Source organism: Heterodontus francisci, chromosome 13 (genome assembly GCF_036365525.1).
Source record: "Heterodontus francisci isolate sHetFra1 chromosome 13, sHetFra1.hap1, whole genome shotgun sequence".
NCBI classification, from domain to species: Eukaryota; Metazoa; Chordata; class Chondrichthyes; order Heterodontiformes; family Heterodontidae; genus Heterodontus; species Heterodontus francisci.
The window spans coordinates 79,643,441-79,663,705 of NC_090383.1; the positions used below are offsets into that span (position 1 = coordinate 79,643,441).

At 44.5% G+C, this 20,265-nt stretch overlaps 1 protein-coding gene across 1 annotated transcript in view; it reads right to left on the reverse strand.

Annotated features, from left to right (window-relative positions):
* The window catches only part of ush2a (Usher syndrome 2A (autosomal recessive, mild)), a 1,262,450-nt gene that overhangs the window by 723,769 nt on the left and 518,416 nt on the right, over positions 1–20,265 (reverse strand). Inside the window, exon 31 of the mRNA XM_068045693.1 lies at positions 327–512. Within this exon, the coding sequence (XP_067901794.1) occupies positions 327–512 (186 nt within the window). The remainder of the gene's footprint in view (positions 1–326; positions 513–20,265) is intronic.

A 20,265-nucleotide genomic window follows, 5' to 3' on the forward strand; every position in this document is an offset into this window, starting at 1 on the left:
TAAAACAATCAAATTAAAACATTAAGTACACAGCCTGCATAAATGTGCTACCAACGCACTCCCTTATTTTGTGCAGCCACATCAGAGACTGCTTGGCCAGCATCCACTCTAATCCTTTCCTCTTCATTATGTTAATCTGTGGGCGGAAAGATTCTTGTCATCTTCGTGTAGCCCCATACAGCAACAGTAAACACCTTATCCTGTCTGTAATTGGACAGGTGTCTGTATCTGTGTCACCCAGCCTTTAATTCAATTAAGGCACAGTCTGCAGTACACTTATTACACAATAATTTTCTTTGGTTATTTCATCAGTCGGTGGAATTTACCTGCCAGGGAACAGGTGTCAGTAAAGTTGGCCCTGATGAGGGGCATGCTGGGACTGTCCTCATTGTATGCTTTCAAAATGTACTTCTCAATTACACCTCTGACCTCAGCAGGCTCGTCCCAGCTCACCTCAACTCTGTAACCATTTATACTGTGAAACCTTGAGGGAGTCGGCACATTTTGTGGAACTGGAAGGAAAAGAATTGAGTTGGATAATGACCAGAAGTTCACATGAAGCACCACACATCTGTCAGCATTAGAGGCTGCAGTAAATTGAATGCAAAAATTACCATAATTATTATAATTTACAAGTTGTAACTTTCTAACACAGATGAAAACAGAGAACATGGGTTTATTTTCCAGACTTTCACCAAAAGTTCTGCATATTTAAATTTTTAAATGCATTATTATGAATTCACAAAAAGGCTGTGTAGATTTTCAGCAGTACTAACTTCTATAATCCTTCTTTGAAATATGTAATAAAATGATACTTGGGTTTACAACTTGGGTAACTGACATATTTCATAATCCGGTATAGAACGTAAAGATCAGAACAATCACTACTCACTCCTACACTTCTAACTGGCAGAAGACTGGGAGAGTAATGGTTAAGGTGGTCCTTTCAGACTGTTGTGGTCACAGCTTCAAATTTCAATAGTGTTTCTCCATTAGAACACTAGCTTCTCCCTGGAGTCACATGATGGATTTAATCAGCTGCAAGCCAGGCCTCCAGGTGAGATGCCTTCCGAAAGAGGTTTCTACCCTCAAGGAAAGCTTTATACATCTTGCATCAAGTATGTCTGATGCTGAATGAACTGAACAGCAAAGGCACTGGAAGTCTTAAAAAAGTGCAAAACCTTTCTCCATGGCTTCTGAATATGACAACCCATTGAGAGGAGGAATGGAGGGATGATGAGGAAATTGCACGAAATTAAAATCGTGAAATACATTTGACAGAGTTGTTTATGCAGGAAAAAAAATCAAATGATTACTCCTGCCCTAAATATAATTGACTAACTTTCACAATTAGACAAGGTATGGGATCATATCCACAAGCATCATGTCACATCTTCTAATATGGTAGTCACAAAAAATGAACCAAAAACAAACAAATTCCACAATGCAAGCTGCCTAATAATATATAAACATACATAGAAACTGCTCACTAACTTTGTGCAAGACCATCCACACATGCCTACCATCATTCTGTTTCTTTCCACTTTAAGCCTTTCAAATTCAGGTACAGCATTAATATTTCACAATTTAAATTTATTCTGAAATAATCCAGAATCAAAGCATATTTTTGCTGTTTACAGTACAGGTAGCTGCACTGAATTGCCAAGAAAACAAAATCAATCAGAAACCTTTGGATATTTGCAGGAATAACAATGTTGAGAATTAAGCAAAAACTGAAAAGTCTAGTCCGATGTAAGTAGAGCTTGAAAATGTACATGGGAGCATTTAGATTAAAACAAATAATAAATAACAAATATTTAAAAATCAATTATATTTTATTCATTTGTCCAAAAATTACTTTGCTTTTGAATGTAACTGATTAATAGTTTCAGGAATACCAGGTGGTTATTACTTTATTACAAATGACTACACAAGGGACACCAGTGGCAATACCCAAGAAGCTTTATGGAAGAATGATGGATGATTTAGCCCAGTAGAAGTGTACATGGAATCACAAGTCACTCCACGAACACAGTCTGGTTTCTCCCACTTCAAAAGCCATTTTCCCTCATGCGTACTTTGTTTAGGGGCAAGTAAATAAAATGAATTGTTCATTTTTCCTATGAATTTATCATGTTCTGTTTACAATGCAATGAACTGCCCAAATAAAGAGGTGCATTTTAATTTAGTTACATAAATGGAAGACGTTTGAGCAGTTGATACTTATTAACATCTCACACCATGAAATTATCAAACATTTTTGGCAGAAAGTATGACTATTTTATTGTACATCCAATTCAACTTTGTTGAAAATCTGGCTGCATGAAATACATATGCAATCTACACTGAAGTATAATTACAAAATATACAAAAAATATACAGACAGGAAGAGGCCTACTGGTCCATCCAACGTGTTCCCCATAAATGTGATGCCTTGTGTATTACAAATCATACAGTCCCCATTCCACTCTCTCCAGAAGCCTTATAGTCTTCTGGGAGAAGCGAGAAACCAAAAATATGACCAATTGGGGGAAAAACCAGAAAGTTCCTCTCCAACTCCCTTTGGTGAATAAAATTAGTCCGGAGACCACTCTGGCCCTGATTAATGTTATGCACTACCAACCTTTTATATGAGATGATCTCAGCCCCAGCCAGAAATAGGTCCAGCTCTTGAAGGAACTCAGCAAAAAAATAAATATAATGCTGTTTTACAATCAGATCTTCTTCAAATTTCAGTTCTATTTGCTTCAGAGAATTATGGTCTTTCAATTGACACTGTAGTGGAGATTTGGAAAACCTCTGCCATTAGATCCAACACCATGAATATTGGTGCAAATGATTCAAATGGAGTTCATATGTTACTCTTTAATTTCAGTGACAGCAATGATGGGTTTAATTCAGCATCAAACTACTCCTGGTTATGGTGATTTAAAATTAAACCTGAACTTCCACGTACCCATTTGAAGATCTACAGTTTTAAGTGCAGTTTCAAACCTTCTCTTAGGAGTGAACATGCTTTCTTCAGCCTAACTCAATCTTTTGTTAAATTCAACTGAAACCAATTTCAATTCTTGATTGCTCTTCCCTAGTTTGAACACCATGACAAGTCTTGTATTTCCCATCTCCCCTATAACTATACAAAAGCAAAAATACTGTGGATGCTAGAAATCTGAAATAAAAACAGAAAATTCTGTAAATACTCAGCAGGTCGGGCTGCATTTGTGGAGAGAGAAACAAAGTTAACGTTTCAGGTTGATGATCTTTCATTAGAACTACAAGAAATTTAGATATATAACAGGTTTTAAGAAAATGTACAGGCAGCGACGGAGCCACAAACACAACTTCCAGGCGAAACATCAATTTATTTGTACTTCTTTCAATTTAGTATCCTGTATTCAGTACTCACAATGCGGACTCCTCTACATTGGGAGCCAAATGCAGATTGGGTGATCGCTTTGCGGAATACCTCCACTCAGTCCACAAGCATGAACCTGAGCTTCCGGCTGGCTGTCATTTTAATTTTCTGCTCCACTTCCACTTTGACCACTCTGTCCTCGGCCTCCTACACTGTTCTAATGAAGCTCAACGGAAGCACTTCATCTTTCGATTAGGCCATTATTGCCTTCCGGACTCAACACTGAGTTCAACAATTTCAGATTGTAACCACTGCTCCTGTTTTTTGGACAGCAGCTGCTGGTGACGATTCTGCTGTTGCCATTTACAGCTCCTTTAAACCCATCTTTTGTTTCCTCACTTGTCTCGTTACCATAACCTTTTTCCTTGAATCATCATTTTTTTTCTTTTATTCTCTCTTGCCTTCCACCCTATCACAAACCTTCCCTTTTGTTCTTTCCTCCTCTCCCTCCTTTCCCTGTGCCTGCACTTGTTTGAAACCACTTGCATCTCTAGCTTTTTCCAGTTCTGATGAAAGCTCGTCACTTTGTTTCTCTTTTCATAGATGCTGCCTGCCAAGCTGAGTATTCCCAGCATCTTCTCCTTTTATTACCTTTATAATTATATTCAGACAGACCCTATCCTTACCCTAATACACTTACCACTGGGGAGAATAGAGGAGAAAAGAAAACCATCCTCCCTCCTCTTTATTTGTTTTTATCCATTTTGTGCTATGTATGCCCTCTTAAAAACATACAACATGCTGCAGCTTAATATAAACACATAATATATTGCAGTTAATAATTTGGTTATTTGATTTATAGATTCTTCTGAACTGTTCTCCACTGTAAGGAATACACAGAGAGGCCAACTATTCAAAGGTCTAACCACTTGCAACTATTCTCCAGTTCACCTCATTTGACTTCCAGGTGTTGATATTTTCCATTAGGCGAAATGATGTTAACATACTTAAATTTGATACCAAATTTATAGCCTGGTGTGATAACTTTGCGACCAGATATACTTCTCTCCTCCCAATTCAGCAGTAAATCTGCCATATTCAGTTGCTTTAAAGCTGGATTGCCTGCTGCACCAAATGGAAATTGTAAAAGCAGGATTTCTTTCTGTGAAGTAGTTGTCAGCAAATTTGAAAATATTTTAGACATATATTCTTCCTATCAAGTTATAAAACTAAATATATAAAACTAATAGTGGCTTCCTGACTCAACGATGAAGGAAGCAGTAATTAGGGTCAAAGCAGCCTGTGAACTTAATACTTAATATCTACAATGGAAATTTTGAAAATGGAGGTCAGAGTCACTTCCAGAGAGGTTAAAAGCGCTCCTGTGACACAACAAAAAATCTTAAAATACTCTTGTGTGTTTGTGACAATCTTTAATGTAACTAATTTTTCCCAGAAAATAATTCAAAATGTTAAAATACGCATCATATGGTCAGAAAATTCGGCTCTATAGCAGCATCAGAGCCAGTGCTATAGAAGCCAGAGGCCCTCTGCACAGTGCTTCTGGCTGCTGTCATGTGGCATGCCACACTGGGAAAGGTGCTAGTGCGGGCATGCTATGCATGCACCCAGAAACCTTCACTGTGGGCAGATCATGATGTCAAATAGCCTGCCAGGCTGATTTGATGCACATTCCACAAATTTGGACCATGCAGGTCCAGTGAATGACTGCGTTAACCACTCATTCGCTGCAAGAGGGACCCCCCAACTAGTGCTATTTAAAGGGCCAGTCATCCAACTTGCATGTGCGATGCTTTTGATGCTGTTGCCCTTGCAAAATTTGTGAAAGTACTGTGTGTGTTTTGGAGGAGTTCTGGTGATTTGTTTGATTTGGCAGGGCGGGTTGCTGCATCAGACAGCGAGGGCAGAGAAAGTGTGTCATAAAGGTTGCAACAATTATAGGATGGCGTAGTTGCAATGCCTCTGAGTCTGCAACATGATAGGGAAATGGAGCTGAGGCTGCAGAAAGGAGAAGCTCTGTGCAGAGGGAGGAGGAGGAGGGCTCTCCATGGAAGATCCTACCAACCAAGGGTTTACATTTCCCTTACCTCCACCTCAAACTGAATAACTGTCAGAGGCGCCTGAGATTCACCAAGCAGATGGTCACAAAACTGTGCCACCTCCTTTAACAGGCCCTGCAGCCTCACAGGAGGGCAAGGATGGCACTGCCAGTAGTTGTCAAGGTCACCTCTTCGCGACCGGAGCCTTCTAGGCGGGAGCAGGTGACATTGCAAACATATCCCAATTTGGTGTCCATCAATGCATCCAAAAACTGATGGAGGCCCTGAACGCAAGGAGACGAGAGTTCATCATTATCTCTCTAACCAGAGAGAAGCAGGATAAGCGGGCACGTGACTTTGCCAAGGTAGCAGGTTTCCCAATGGTGTAGGGAGCTATCGACTGCACGCATGTGGCTCTGCAGACCCCAAGTGTCAACGGGAAATGGGAAGGATTCTAGTCTATTAATATGCAGTTTGTGTGCCACCATGCCCAAACCATCATGTCAGTGAATGGCGCTATTCTGGCAGTAGCCATGATGCCTTCATCTTGAGGCAGTCTGTCATTTCTGCCATCTTCGGGCCACCACGAGGAACTAGAAGCTATTTACTTGAAACAAGGACATCCCCTGTACACATGGCTGATGACCCACCCTCTGCCACTCAACCACATAAGGATAATGAGAGCCACCAGGAACGTGCGGGAGCAGACCACTGGCATTCTTAAGCAACGGTTGTGCTGCCTGGACCACTTGGGAGGAGCCCTACAATAATCTCCAAAGTGTGTCTCCAAGTGCATGGTGGTCTGCTGCATCCTCTACAGCATCGCTATTATGAGGGTGCAGCTATTACCACCAGGCATCTGGAGGCCCCCTCAGGTAGAGGAAGAGGTGGATGCAAAGAGAAGGCATCCAGGATCCTTTTGATCTGGGATGGCTGTCCGTGAGCACCTACTGAGACCCTGGTTCCCTTAGGGTGTCAACCCATCACCCCCATTGCTCTACAATTCCCCACCTTCCTATCCATCTGTGATGTCCCATCACACTATCTTCTTGGGCAAATCCTGCAATAAAAGCCACCAAAAACAAACATTTCTATAACAGCTTTATCCAACCACACACTCAAGAATACAAACAAAAATGAACTAGTCACACTTCAGCATATCCTTAGCACCTGTCTTGTGGATACCTTTGTCTTGAATGCAGTGCTACTCCAGTGGCTGCAGCAAAGTTGGTGGAAGGCTGCCGGCTTTCATCGGGGGAGCCTGTAGATTACCTTGCAGGATGCTTTCAAACAGCTCTGGGTCTTGAAGGCCTAACTTTGGGCTGCAGTAGCTTAGCCTTGGCAGCAGCAGTCTTGGCTGGCTTACTGAGAGGCAATAGCAAATGCATTGGCAGAGGGGCAGTGGTGGGAGCATGAATGCTTTCATCCTGAAAGAGGACAACAGGTTCATGCACCACAGAGTCACTGCCCCACCCCAGGGCAGGGCCTCAGCAATCGTAGTAATCTGTTGGAAGACAAATTGCTGGAGTGCTGAGAGAGCCTTCATGCCTCATTGAGCTCTGAGAGCCACAGCCATGATGGCAGCAGTCTGAGCCAACATAGCACCAAGCATGGATTTCATGGCCTCCATCTGATCTTCCGCTGCAGCATTTAAACATTGGGCGACTCTGCCTGTACTGCCTTGGAAGCTGAGACATTGGCCACCAGACGCTGTATCACAACCAGGTCTGCAAATGTTGTAATAGAGTTGATCAACACTTCCATGGTGGAAAGGATGGGCTCCAAACTCTGCACGATGCCCTCTTCCATGTTGCAGCTGACAGGAGGCTGTCTGGCAGACCTGCCAACGCACCAAGCATCTCGGTGTGCATGTTCTCTTCAGCATTCTCCTGTATGCCGCCCTCATCTGAATCCCCTGTAACAGAAATGTTCTGCGACCTTGTCTTCCAGGGAGCTGGCAAATGAGCTATCCTATTCCCCCTAGCCTGGCTGCAACCCAATAATTCACCATGTGCTGATCCCAATTCTATACTAGCCTCTAGTGTTTGCATGGTGCCAGCATCTGAGCTGGTGGCTGCGAGTGTCAGATCAAGTGATGGTGCTTCTTTATCGTAGGTGTGGTGCAGTCCTCGCCCTTTTGCTTCAGTTTGCTGTGGCTGGCCAGGTGAGAGATCTTGGGTACCTGAAAGCAGAAAATAAGAAGGGAGGATTGGGCTAAGGGAAGGGAGGTGGGGTAGATAGCAGGAGGTCCATGGTCACATCATCTGCAGCTTGCAGTTCATGACAGATAGCAGGATAAGGGTGAGATGGGACTTGAGAAGGGCACGTTCTCAGAGGCACAAGATGCAATGACCTCTGCCACAGTCATCCCTGTGATGTGGAACACAGTTTCCTCCTGCAAGCTTAGGTGATGCAGGCCTGCCTGCCCCCCTTTGGTTCTGCTCTGCTCCCTGCAGTTATGCACCAACTTGTCTTCGTAGAGACAGGGAAGAGTGTCAGCGATTGTTTTGTATTGTGTTTGGGTGATGTGCCTGTCATAGTGGAATAGCTGGTGGCACGTGCAAGCAGCAAGAAAATGGTGTGAGGCTGGCATCTTTTGAAGGCATGTGAGGGTAAGGTGCCTGAGACCCGATTGCTAAGCACTGCTGATGTTTGAGTGATGGGGTGTGGTGCATTGAGCAACACGAGAGGTTGGTGGTGTTCTGGGGAGCTGTCATCATGTAAAGCTGCATTCACGGACCTTAACTACCTGCATGAGGTCATTGAACTTCTTGTGGCACTGCTGCCATGTCCTTGGACCAAACTCCGTGAACTGATCTTCCTGGTCACTTGCGCCAATTCCTTTCTGACGTTGTTCCTTGTGGGTTTCCTGGCCCCCTGCAGAAACATGGCCTCTCTCCTCCTGTCAACCTCCTGGACTAAGGCCTTCATTGCTGCACCTGAGAACATTGGAGTCTGCTCTCTCCCTTGTTGCTCCATTTAGGGTCCTTCTCTTTGCTGCAAATTTCTGCAGAGGCGGTCAGCAGCAGCTTCCTTGCAATCAGTGCAGCTGCTATTTAAGAAGAGCAGACTGCCTTTAAGAGATGCAGGCTAGCTGGAACATGTGATAGCCATGCATGCTTCTGAGCCCCTTGTTGAACATTTGGCCAACCAGCAGAGCTACAATCGTGGAACTGAGGAGGCAACATGAAGATTGCGTGCTTCCTGCCTCAGTGTTATCAGGCATGACTGATGGCGAACTGCGACCCTCATACCAAAAACAGGAGCAAACCAATTTTGACCCCTGGATATTTAGAATGACAAAATTTAGTCCACTGATGAGATCTTTATAGCTGACGCATTGGGCTGAATTTTCTTAATTGGTTTGGTGCAACCCGGAAGTGACCATGGTGGGATGCAATCTTTCCGGAGGCAGCCAATTAGGAAGCCACCTCCAGAAGCCCCATTCCATTAAGGATGGAGGGCAGACCAGGGAACCAGAGGCCCAATCAGAGGGTCCACAGTGATGTCTGACCGGCAGCCTCACGGGAGAGGTGGGTGCTACCGATGTAGGTATGAGATGGGGATGCTCTCTGAAGAACTATAAAATTGTAAGAAATAAGAGTAGCCACAGCAGCCAGACCATCATTGTGGAGGGGAAAGCCTGCAGCTGTGACGCTCTGATACTCAAGGCTTGGGGGGGGGGGGTGGTGGTGGGGGTATTTAAAGGAGGCTTCGATGGCTCCTTGGCCTGCCGCCAGGAGGCCGCCTTCAGGCAACTTCTGAGCTTTGGCCTCAGCTGGGTTAGGCCGTCCACTGTTGGGAAGATCCTGATGGTGTCACCAATTTATTCCCAGGTGGGCACTTAATTGAGCCGAATTAGCTGCTCGCTGCTGCCGGTCAAACCCACCTCCGGCAAGACCACGTGGAGCCAGGATCAGATCAGGCAGCTGCCACGATGCAAGATTCTCTAATTTTGCTCCCAGTCCCGCTTCCATTCCCGTCTCCGCCGGCCTGGGAAAATGCAGCCTATAACTTCATTGCATATGGAAATACCTGGTATTCCGCTTTTCTCTATTTATGATCTGTATTTTTTTTTATTCATTCATGGGATGTGGGCATCGCTGGTTTAACCTCAGTAGTGGGAAAACCTTGAGAAACGATAGTCGAGGACCAAATTAACAGTCAGTGGATAAATGTGAATTTTGGTTTTACTTCTTCATTCATGGGATGTGGGCATCGCTGGTTAGGCCAGCATTTATTGGCCATCCCAAATTGCCCTTGAAAAGGTGGTGGTGAGCTGCCTTCTTGAACTGCTGCAGTCCATGTGGGGTAGGTACATCCACAGTGTTGTTAGGAAGGAAATTCCAGGATTTTGACCCAGCAACAGTGAAGGAACGGCGATATAGTTCCAAGTCAGGATGGTGTGTGACTTGGAGGGGAACTTGCAGGTGGTGGTGTTCCCATGCATTTGCTGCCCTTGTCCTTCTAGTTGGTAGAGGTCACGAGTTTGGAAGGAGCCTTGGTGCGTTGCTGCAGTGCATCTTGTAGGTGGTACACACTGCTGCCACTGTGCGTTGGTGGTGGAGGTAGTGAATGTTTGTGGATGGGGTGCCAATCAAGCGGGCTGCTTTGTCCTGGATGGTGTTGTGCTTCGTGAGTGTATTTGCATATATCGACAAATAAACAGCCAGTAAAGCCACTTTAAAAAGGGCTGAATTTTATAAGCCTGCCGCGGTCCGCCCGCGCGGTCGCTCATTTAAATAGCTGGGGCGGGCCGCCCCCACCCGATCACGTGCTGTCTGTGCGCAACTGCTGATGCCATTTTTAAAGGGCTTTGAGCCCGACTGTTACATTTAAATATTTAAAGCGCAAGGACATAAAAGTAAATAAAGACATTTCTTCTGCCCCTATCCCACCCCGCAATAATAATTAAATTAATTACTTGCCCTCTCCACCCCCCACAAAACACTTACCTTGTCCACCTGATCTTCCAGCCCTCAAAGTGCATAAACTTTAACCTAAAACCCTTCCCAGCATCCCCTACACCAAATATGTTACTTTGACCCCATCCCCCCCTGCCAGTTCCCCTGCACTGAGAAACTTACTTCCTCCCTCTTCCCCACACGTGTTCCGCCTTGTTTCCCGGATAGGGATCCGAAGGCACGGGAGTGCTGGCCACCGAAGATCGGAGCGGGAACTCAGGGAAGGACTTAAGTATAATTCATGCATTCATTTACATTTATTTGAATATGCAAATGGGGTCCCATCACTGAGCAGCAGGGGGGCCACCACGAGGCCTTGTCGCTACCGTCAATATCGGGCCGGGCCCTCCTGGCGTTGGGGTGCGTGGTGGCCCTCTCCAGGAGGCATTTTCCAACCCCCGCCATGAAAACTGACATTGGTGGGGTCTGTAAAATCCAGCCCAAAATCTCGAATTTTGCGAGCATTCACATAAATATGGTTTTTCTTGTGCAAAATCTACACATGTACAGTTTTTTCAAACAAATTTCTTAACCGGATATAAAAAAGAGAAAATGCTGGAAATACTCTAGGTCTGGCAGAATCTGTGGAGTGAGAAACAGAGTAACATTTCAGGTCAATGCTGCCAGACCTGGTGAGTATTTCCAGCATTTTCTGTTTTTATTTCAGATTTCCAGCATCTGCAGTATTGTACTTTTGCTTAACCTGATAATTTGTCTACCATTTCAAATCTCCACTAGCTAGTGGATAGTACTCATATGACTTGCCATAATCTGATATAGGTTTATCATATTGGTAAATGATTAATGCTGGTTAACCAATTAAGCCAATTTTTGGGGATGGATCCAATTGAATTAAGTAGTTTTACATATTCTGAACTTTGAAACAGTGTACAATACCAATAATGTAAGTCATAACGAACTCATGTTTTAACAATGCTGACAGATTAAATGGATACTAAAAAAAAAACTACCGAGGTCTCAATCACACTTCTTGCAGGAACAATTATGTTGTTTGTAAAGAAGAATGGAAGATAGGGACATGGATGAGGAACCTCATTTAAAGGCCTTCAGCCTTCAGTCAATGATAGTATTCTTGCCTTAAATCAGAACATTGTGGGTTCAAGCCCTACTCCAGATACATGAGCACATAATCTAAGCTGGCACTTCAGTACAGTACTGAGGGAGTTCTGCACAGTCAGAGGGTACTATCTTTCAAATGAGATGTTAACTGAGGCCTTTCTACTCTCTCATGTGGACATAAAAGATCGTCTAGTACGACTGGAAGAAGGGCAGGGAATTTCTCAAAATGAACTGGCCAACATTTATCCCTCCGCCAACATCACAAAACAATCATCCACTAATTTATTTCATTACTGTTTGTGGAACCAAGCTATGTGCAAATCATTTTAAATTCTTTCTTGGAATATAGTTGTCACTAACAAGGTCAGCACTAGTTACCCATCCCGAGTTGCCCTTTAGAAGGTGATGGTGAACTGCCTTTTTGAAGTGCTGTAGTCCCTGTGGTGAATGTACTCCTAAAATGTTGCTAGGTCGTGAGTTCCAGGATTTTGACCCAATGACAATGAACAAATGGATGATATATATTCAAGTCAGGATCGTGTGTGACGTGGAGGGCAACTTGAAGATGTCTGCTTCCCTTGTCCTTTTAGGTAGTAAAGGTTGCGAAATTGGAAGGTACTGTCGAAGAAACTTGGTGAATTACTTCAGTATAATTGGCTGCTGTATTTCCTAAATTATAACAATAACTATACTTTAAAAGGACTTCATTGGTTGTAAAGTGCGTTGGGACATAGCAATGTTGTAAGGGGAACCATGCCGAATGGCCTACTCCTGTCTTTTTTTTCTGTCTTTTTTTTTGGCAGGAAAAAAGACAGAAGCGCAAGGGGAGAGTCAACTGTGTAGCAGCCCCGACAAACAAATTTTTCTGCAGCACCTGTGGAAGAGCCTGTCACTCTAGAATTGGCCTTTATAGCCACTCCAGGCGCTGCTCCACACACCACTGACCACCTCCAGGCGCTTACCCATTGTCTCTCGAGATAAGGAGGCCAAAGAAGAAAGAAGGGGAACTATGCCGAATGGCCTACTCCTCCTTCTATTTCTTATGTCTTTATTTAAGTGCAAGTTCTTTCTTTTTTTTTACATGGACTTATTTTGAAAAGCAGCACATTCACAGATTTTGGATCATCAGGGAAGTTTTTACTGAGATATGTGAAATGCTGACTCCAACATTGGAAGAATTCCCACTGACATCAACCCAACAATAACAACTTGCATTTATATAGCACCCTTAACATAGTATGGCATTCCAAGGCACTTCACAGAATTGTAATCAGGCACATTTGACATTGAGTCTAAGATGACATATCAGGGTAGATGACCAAAAGCTTGGTCAAAGAGGTAGGCTTTAAGGATCATCTTAAAGAAGGAGAGACAGGTGCAGAGGCAGAGAGGGAGCGGAAGGGAGTTCCAAAGATTAGGGTCAAGCAGCTGAAAGCATGGCCACCACGAGTGGATGACTAAAATCTGGGCTGCACAAAATACCAGAATTGTAGGAGTACAGAGATCTCAAAGACTTGTAGGGCTGGAGGAGGTTACAGAGATAGCTGCCATGATTTTCAATTGCCCATGGGGGTGAGAAGTGGAGCAGGTGCGTGTTGAAAATAGCACTTCTGGATAGCATGTCAGTGTCCTGCACCTCCGGGATGCACTGGTATTTTCAAAGCAAGTGTGGGAGAAGCCGGGAACCCACCGTCTCCAATTAACAACCAGCTAAGCTCCTTGAGGAACTTGTTAACAGGCCGAGGACAGCCAAAAGGCAATTTTCAATTCACAAATAGCCAAACCCGAACAGTCTGGTGCATGTTAGCGGAGAGCTGTTGGGTTCAATGCGGGGAGCAATTACATCATTTTTTTATGAGGATAAATTTTTGCCACTAGAGGTTTTTGTGAGAGATTGGGTACAGCACCTTTTAGTTGGCTGTTTTGCCATTTCTTTGTGCAGTGAGGCTGCTGGCCCTCCAATGTCCTGCCTCTTCTCTTCTGCATGGCAGCAGCGAGCCCCGTCATGGCTCCAATCTGCCTTTGATGATCATGCTCAGCAGGCAGCTCCCATCTCCCGGCAGAGCTCGGCGCCACTAATTGGGTGCCGAGCTCACCGCCAGCCCAATTAGGGCATCTACATTTAAAGATTGCGTTGCGTGAATGGCGCAAATGTGGCGCGGTGGCGAAACCCCGAAATTATCTGGGTGTTGGGTTCCTGACCCAGGGAGTTGCAAGGCCATAGACAGTCTTAAAAACAAGGATGAGAATTTTAAAACTGAGGCATTGCTGAATCAGGACCCAATGTAGATCAGCAAGCACTGGGGTGATGTATAAATGGGACTTGGTGCAAGTTAAGGTATGGGCACCAGCATTTTGGATGAGCACAAGTTTATGTTGGGTGGAAGATGGAAAGGTGGCCAGGAGAGCACTGGATGTGTCAAATCTGGAGGTAACAAAGGCATGATGGGGTTATAGCAGCAGGTAAGCTGAGGCAGGCTCAGATTTAAATCCTGCTGAATTTAATGGCTGGGTTTCCCAAGTCCTGAGAAACCTGGCCAGCAACTGTTAAATTTAAAGTAGGCTCCCAATTGCACTGTGGGAGCCTGATGTAAACGTGTTAATGAAGTGTCCGACCTCTCCAAGGCAGGGCACTTGCATGGCATGCTAGCTACTGCCTTAAAAATGGCAGGTTCGCAGGGAGATGAAATCCTGTCTCTTAATTTTTAACCTTTCTCCTGGCTGCCATAGAGGCTTTAATATCGATGCCTATGAATCAATCCAATGACTCACATTATTTTGTAAAGGTTCCTGTTCTGAAAATATGCTGACAATTTGGAGAGGCCATAAAATGAACCTTTTGCTGATTGTCAAATTCCTGGGGGCAATGCATGACAACTTCGTCAGTTATTTTCATATGCTTGCGTTATTTACTCAGTACAACCCAGCTACAAAACTGGCTTTTGACGAACTATAGCTCAAGAGAATGTAGATTACACAAAGTAATACTGATCATTATGAAGCACACCTTTCGTTTGTTCAGTGCCTTGACAACTCTTGCAGAAAAAAACTATATGAAGTGTGTAATAAAAGCAAAATACTGCGGATGCTGGAAATCTGAAACAAAAACAAGAAATGCTGGATTCACTCAGCAGGTCTGGCAGCATCTGTGGAAAGAGAAGCAGAGTTAACGTTTCGGGTCAGTGACCCTTCTTCGGAGAAGATTTTGAACACCTCTATTAAATGTCCTCTCAACCTTCTCTTCTCTAAAGAGAACAGCTTCTCCAATCTATCCTCATAACTGAAATCCCTCATTTCCGGAACCATTCTCGTAAATCTTTTCTGCACTCTCTCCAATATCTTCACATCCTTCCTAAAGTGTGGTGCCCAGAATTAGACACAATACACCAGTTAAGGCCAAACCAGTGTTTTATACAGGTTTAACATAACTTCTTGCTTTTGTACTCTATGCCTCTATTTATAAAGTCCAGGATTTTGTATACATTAGAACCGCTTTTTCCATGCCACCTTCAATGATTTGTGCATATATACTCCCAAGTCCCTCTGCTGCTGCACGCCCTTAGGAATTGTATCCTTTATTTTATATTGCCTTTCCTCATTCTTCCTATGAAATCGTATCACTTCGCACTTCTCTGCATTAATTTCATCTGACACTGTCTGCCCATTCCACCATCCTATGTCCGCTAGAAGTCTATCACTATCCTCCCCACAGTTCACAATATTTCCAAGTTTTGTGTCATCTGCAAATTTTGAAATTGTGCCCTGCACACCCAAGTCTAGGTCATGAATATAGATCAAGGAAAGCAGTGGTACTAATACTGACCCCTGGGAATCCCTGCTATATACCATTCTCCACTACTCTCTGTTTCCTCTCACTCAGCCAACTTTGTATCCATACTGCCACTGTCCCCTCTATTCCAAGGGCTTCAACTTTGCTGACAAGCTTGTTATGTGGTACTTTATCAAATACCTTTTGGAAGTTCATATACCCCACATCAACCACATTACTCTCTGTTACTTCATCAAAAAACTCAATCAAATTAGTTGAACAAAATTTGCCCTTAACAAATACGAGCTGGTTTCCCTTAATTCATGCAGCAAGAGCAATATCCAGGCTTGGACTGATAAGTGGCAAGTAACATTTGTGCCACACAAGTGCCAGGCAATGACCATCTCCAACAAGAGAGAATGTAACCATCTCCCCTTGACATTCAATGGCAATAGGATCACTTAATCTCCACTGTCAATATCCTAGGGGTTACCATTGACCAGAAACTGAACTGCAGTAGCCAGATGAATACTGTGGCTACAAGAGCAGGTCAGAGGCTAGGAATCCTGCGGCGAGTAATTCACTTCTTGACTCCCCAAAGCATGTCCACCATCTACAAGGCACAAGTCAGGAGGGTGATGGAATACTCTCTACTTGCCTGGATGGATGCAGCTCCAACAGCACTCAAGATGCTCAACACTACCCAGGACAAAGCAGCCCTCTTGATTGGCACCCCATCCACAAACATTCAAACCCTCCACCAACGACACACAGTGGCAACGGTGTGTACCATCTACAAGATGCACTGCAGCATCGCACCAAGACTCCTTAGACAGCACCTTCCAAACCCACGACCTCTACCAACCAGAAGGACAAGGGCAGCAAATGCATGGGAACACCACCACCTGCAAGTTCCCTTCCAAGTCACACACCATCCTGACTTGCAACTATATCGCCGTTCCTTCACTGTCGCTGGGTCAAAATCCTGGAACTCCCTTCCAAACAGCGTTGTGGATGTACCTACCCCACATGGGCTGCAGAGGTTTAAGAAGGCAGCTCACCACCACCTTTTCAAGGGCAATTTGGGATGGGCAATAAATGCTGGCCTAACCAGCAATGCCCACATCCCATGAATGAAGAAATAAAACCAAAATTCACATTTATCCACTGACTGTTAATTTGGTCCTCGATTATCGTTTCTCAAGGTTTTCCCACTACTGACGTTAAACTGACTGGCCTGCAGTTGCTGCGCTTATCCTTACACTCATTTTTGAATATTTGCAATTCTACAGCCCTCTGGCATCACCCCTGTATTTAAGGAGGATACCCAATTTCCACCCTTACTTTCCTCAGTATCCTCGGATGCATCTGATCCGGTCCTGGTGACTTATCAACTTTAACTACAGGCAGTCTTTCTAATATTTCCCCTTCATTAACTTTTCGCTCATCCAGTATCTCAACTATCTCCTCTTTCACTACGATTTCGGCAGCATCTTCTTTGGCAAAGACAGATGCAAAGTACTCACTTAGTGCCTCAGCCATACCCTCTACCTCCATGCATAAATCTACTTTTTGGTCCCTTATCGGCCCTACTTCTCCTCTTTCCACCCTTTTACTATTTATATGCCCACAGAAGACTTTTGGATTCCCTTTTATGTTGTCTACCAGTCTCTTCTCATACTCTCTCTTTGCTGCTTTTATTCCTTTATTCACTTCCCCTCTGAACTTTTCATTTTTAGTTTGGTTCTCACTTGTATTATCAACCTATCATCTGTCATACACACCTTTTTTTGTTTCACTTTACTGTCTCTTTCTTCACCGAGGGAGCTCTAAATTTGTTTGCCCTATCTTTCCCCTTGTGGAAATGTACCTCAACAGCACTCGAAATATCTCCTCTTTAAAGGCAACTCATTGTTCTGTTACAGTTTTGCCTGTCAATCATTGATTCCAATTTACCTGGGCCAGATCTGTTCTCACACTATTGAAATTGGCCCTCCCCTAAATAACTGTTTTTACTCTCGACTGATCCTTGTTCTTTTCCATAGCAAACTGAAACCTTATGACACTGTGATCACTGTCCCCTAAATGTTCCCCTACTGGTACTTGGTGCACTTGTCCCAGTTCATTCCCAGAATCAGATCCAGTAATGTCTCCTTCCTCACTGGACTGGAAACATATTGATCTAGAAAATTCTCCTGCACCCACATAGGAAATTCTTCCCCCTCTCTGCACGTAACACTATTACTATTCCAGTCCATATTAGGATAATTGAAGTCCCCCATTATAACTACTCTATAGATTTTGCACTTCTCTGTAATTTTCTTGCATATTTCTTCCTCCATACTTTCTCACTAGTTGGTGGCATACAGAATACACCCAGTAGTGCAATGGTACCTCTGTTGATTCTTATCTCTAACCAATCGATTGTGTCCTTGACCCTTCTGGGAAATTCTTCTCTCCAGCACTGTAATATCATCCTTAATCAATGTACCACCCCTCCTCCTTTCTTTTCTGAACACCTTGTATCCAGAAATATTTAGTACCAGTCCTGTCTTTTTTTGAGCCAGGTTTCCGTTATTGGCACAACATCATGGACCCACATACTGCCTGCGCTGCAGCTCACCAATTTATTTACCACACTCACATGCATGTATAGTAAACCCAATTTAGGCATTACTGAATTTCCTTTTACTCTAACTCCACCTAATGCCCTACTATTTCCATCTCCCCCAGAACCAATCTCAATGCACCAGGAATCCCAGACAGCATCCCTATTGACATCAGTGAGAAACAGCCCATACCCAGGTTATGCTTGTGCAGGAACTCGTGCCAGGCATAATCAGCAAGTATGGACAAAAGAGGTTTGTAATCAACTCAAACAAAAATGATGGGCAAGAAAAGACCAACTGGTCCATCAAGCATGCTCCATATTCATGATGCCTGGAACATAATGATTAGACATTTTCTACACGCAACCACCACCACCCCCCCACTCCCCCGCAGCCATGTAATCAACTAGGAGAGGCAAGAATAAAAAGAAACCTGCGGCAAAAAAGAGTAAAAATCTGGAAAATTCCTCTCCAACCTCCTTGGGTGATCAAAGTCAGTCCAGGAGATCACATTGACCATGTATACATTAACTGTTAAACTGTTTTCCTCTTATAAGATGTGATCTCTACCCTAGTCGAGAACCAGCCAAGTGTATTTTCTTGCTGGCAACAAATCTCAAATTTTAAGGGTTTTTTAGATTTTCTTTGTTTGGGCGATGTGGGTGTCGCTGGCTATGCCAGCATTTATTGCCCATTCCAAATTGCCCTCGAGAAGGTGGTGGTGAGCTGTCTTCTTGAACCACTGCAGTCCTTGGGGTGCAGGTACACCAACAGTGCTGTTAGGAAGGGAGTTCCAGGATTTTGACTCAGCTACAGTGAAGGAACAGTGATATAGTTCCAAGTCAGGACGGTGTGTGGCTTGGGGGGGAGCTTGCAGGTGGTGGTGTTCCCATGCATCTGCTGCCCTTGTCCTTCTAGGCGGGAGAGATCGCTGGGTTGGAAGGTGCTGTCGAAGGAGCCTTGGTGAGTTGCTTCAGTGCACCTTGTAGATGGTACACACTGTTGCCACTGTGCATTGGTGATGGAGGGAGTGAATGTTGAAGGTGGTGGATGGGGTGCCAATCAAGCAGCCTGCTTTCTCCTGGATGGTGTCGAGCTTCTTGAGTGTTGTTGCAGCTACACCCATCCAGGCAAGTGGAGAGTATTCCATCACACTTCTGATTTGTGCCTTGTAGATGGTGGACCAGCATTGAGGAGTCAGGAGGTGAGTTATTCGCCACAGAATTCCCAGCCTTTGACCTGCTCTTGTAGCCACAGCATTTATGTGGCTAGTCCAGTTCAGTTTCTGATCAATGGTGACCCCAGGATATTAATAGTGGGGGATTCAGCGATCGTGATGCCATTGAATGTCAAGGGGAGATGGTTTGAGACGGTCATTGCCTGGCACTTGTGTGGCACAAATGTTACTTGCCACTTATCAGCCCAAGCCTGGATGTTGTCCAAGTCTTGCTGCATCTGGACATCGACTGCTTCAGTATCTGAAGAGTCGCGAATGGTGCTGAACGTTGTGCAACCATCAGCGAACATCCCCATTTCTGACCTTATGATGGAGGGAAGGTCATTGATGAAGCAGCTGAAGATAGTTGGGCCTAGGACACTACCCTGAGGAACTCCTGCAGTAATGTCCTGGGACTGAGATGATTGACCTCCAACAATCACAACCAACTTCTTTTGTGCTAGGTATGACTACCACCAGTGGAGAGTTTTCTCCCTGATTCCCATTGACTCCAGTTTTGCTAGGGCTCCTTGACACCATACTCGGTCAAATGCTGCCTTGATGTTTCGGGCAGTCACTCTCACCTCACCTCTGGAGTTCAGCTCTTTTGTCCCTGTTTGGACCAAGGCTGTAATGAGGTCAGGAGCTGAGTGGCCCTGGCGGAACCCAAACTGAGTGCCAGTGAGCAGGTTATTGCTGAGCAAGTTCCACTTCGACGACCCCTTCCATCACTTTGCTGATGATCGGGAGTAGACTGATGGGGCAGCAATTGGCCGTGTCGGATTTGTCCTGCTTTTTGTGTACAGGACATACCTGGGCAATTTTCCACATTGCAGAGTAGATGCCAGTGTTGTAGCTGTACTGGAACAGCTTGGCTAGGGGTGCGGTTAGTTCTGGAGCACAAGTCTTCAGTACTATTGCTGGAATGTTGTCCGGGCCCATAGCCTTTGCAGTATCCAGTGCCTTCAGCCATCTGTTGATGTCATGTGGAGTGAATCGGATTGGCTGAAGACTGGTATCTCTGATGCTGGGGACTTCAGGAGAAGGCTGAGATGGATCATCCACTCGGCACTTCTGGCTGAAGATGGATGCAAATGCTTCAGCCTTGTCTTTTGCAAGCTTGTGCTGGGCTCCTCCATGGTTGAGGATGGGGATGTTTGTGGAGCCTCCTCCTCCTGTCAGTTGTTTAATTGTCCACCACCATTCATGACT